Raw genomic sequence first — 2,363 nt, 5'->3', positions numbered from 1 at the left:
GTTACCTAGCCCCACGCTACTCCTAAGTGTAACACACCACACCCCTAGGTCAATAAATATTAGCAGCGCTGGTCGTCCAACCGGCGCTACTGTTAGTTTTGGATCTACAGCGCCTGTTTAGATAAAGACGCTACTGCTATTTTTTTCTATGTATAACATTTTAGCAGTAGCGTTTTTTTCTAGACCGCGTTATAGGTTGTGCAACACTAGCCGTAGATATTTTGCAAGCTGCCATAGCAGTACCGTGTTTTGGGTCCCCGCGCTACTGCTATGGTCGCCAGCCACCTACCACCTTTCCGCTCCTTCCTCCTCTTTCTTCTGCCTCTCCCCCTTACTTTCTCCCCCTTTCCTTGCACCTTGTTTGTTCTAATGCTCCCCCTCCACCACCCCTCCATTAGAGCCCTCTCTTCTTCTCTTCTTTGCCCTTCCACCACTCCCCTCTTCTTTGCCCCTCCAACACACCCCTCCATTAGAGCCCTCCCACCACCACCCCCTCTCTCTTTGCCCTCCTCCACCACCCCCTTCCATTAATGCCTTCCCTCTTCTCCTCTCTCCCTCTCCTCCCACTCTCTCCATAGCTCTCTCTCTCTCCCTTGGGAGCTAGCTAGCTAGCTAGTTAGAGCTATATATATCTAGAGCTACTAGGTAATTAAGAAGAAAGGTGCTCGATATCCCTCTCGACACATAGGTGAGCAAAAAATGTTTTTGTGTGGATAAGGGCGATATGAGAATATACCGAATTGTGTGTGGCATAATTTCAGTTGCCTACATTGTGTATTTGATGAAATAATGTGGGTGACATGATTTGCCTATGTTTTGCCGAATTGTCGATTCAATTCCATTTCAGCGAATTTCGGGCAAACACAATATGTCCTATGTTTAGGGAAGGTCATGCCGAATTTTTGTATGAATTTGATCCATGCATGCATATATACATGGTTATAATATTTGCTGCGCACGTAGGTGATCATGAAGGTCGATGGAAGGATGGTGGAAAGATACTGGCAATCCGTTGTGGACGACATCTATGAAAAAAGACTGAAGGATGTTTTATGTCCGTGTCAAAAATGCAAAGGAATTGTCAGGCTCGACCCCTTTGAGGGTGGCACATTCAAGGCGCACCTGCTCATGCATGGTTCCATGCATGGTCATACTCGATGGATAAGTGAAGATGATGATGAGGATGTCGACGGTGCAGGAAATAACGACATGGGGCCACCAGACGAAGAGATGACTGATTATGTGCCCGAAGAGGAGGACGGCCTCGGAAATGTCGATGACGAAGAGGCGGTTCAAGGCGGAGAAGATGTGGACATGCCACCGTCTTCGTCGCTACTAAGTTCAGCCATGCGGGACCCGCATGTTCGAGACCTGCTTCGCAAGAAGACGACTAGCGAGAGAGGTGCTTCTAAAGAGGAGGCCAAACTGGCGCAACTGGATGTAGACTCGATGACTCCTTTGTATGATGGTTGCAATCCCGAGGTGACGCGCTCGAGTTTCACACTAGAACTTCTAAAGATGAAGGCAAAAAAATGGACAGATACAAGCCTGGATGAGCTTCTGAAGTATCTAAAGAAGGTTCTTCCTGCGGGAAGCCTGTGTCCTACTAGTGTCGAGGAGGCAAAGAAAATCGTGTGCCCTCTTGATCTGCCACACATTAGATATCACACATGCATCAATGATTGCATCATATATCGGAACGAGCACGTAGAAAAAACCACCGGTCCAAAGCGCAACGCTTCACGATATAAAAGGGCCGGAAAGAAAGCTCCACAGAAAGTTGTATGGTACTTTCCGGTCACTCTGCGTCTACAGCAGTATTTCGTAGATCCTAAGGAAGCAAAGCTTATGCGCTGGCACGCGGAGAGGGCGAAGCCAGATGACGGAGATGAGCCGAAGCTGAGACACCTTGCATATGCTAGCCAGTGGAGAGCATTAAATGCTGAATTTGATTTTTTCACAAATGATACAAGGAACATCGTGCTTGGTGCAAGTAGTGATAGCATGAATCCATTTGGCAACTAGAACACCAATCATAGCACATGGCCTGTGTTTGTATGGATGTACAACCTCCCCCCTGGTTGTGCATGAAGGAAAAATACATACACATGGCTATGCTTATTCAAGGGCCGAGACAACCGGGAAATGATATAAATTTGTATCTCGGGTTACTGAAAGAGTAGCTACATACCTTATGGACAATGCTAGCCAAGACATGGGATGCAAGCAAAGGAGAGTATTTCTACATGAGAGTCGCATTGATCACGACGGTGCAGGACTATCTCGGTTACGGCTATCTCTCCGGCCAGGTGTGCCACGGATATTGCGGATGCATGAGGTGCATGGATGATACAACTTCTCTG

At 47.4% G+C, this 2,363-nt stretch overlaps 1 protein-coding gene across 1 annotated transcript; it reads left to right on the top strand.

Annotated features, from left to right (window-relative positions):
• Positions 1–969: 969 nt before the first annotated feature.
• LOC147979490 (uncharacterized) lies at positions 970–2,025 on the top strand. The gene has a single exon (XM_087515237.1). The coding sequence runs from the start codon at positions 970–972 to the stop codon at positions 2,023–2,025; it is 1,056 nt and encodes a 351-aa protein (XP_087371363.1).
• Positions 2,026–2,363: the final 338 nt, after the last annotated feature.

Source organism: Triticum urartu, chromosome 3A (genome assembly GCF_056163025.1).
Source record: "Triticum urartu cultivar PI428250 chromosome 3A, HENAU_Tu73, whole genome shotgun sequence".
In the NCBI taxonomy this organism is placed as follows: Eukaryota; Viridiplantae; Streptophyta; class Magnoliopsida; order Poales; family Poaceae; genus Triticum; species Triticum urartu.
The sequence above is the reverse complement of the archived record's forward strand: the minus strand, read 5'-3'. Positions and strand labels throughout refer to the sequence as shown.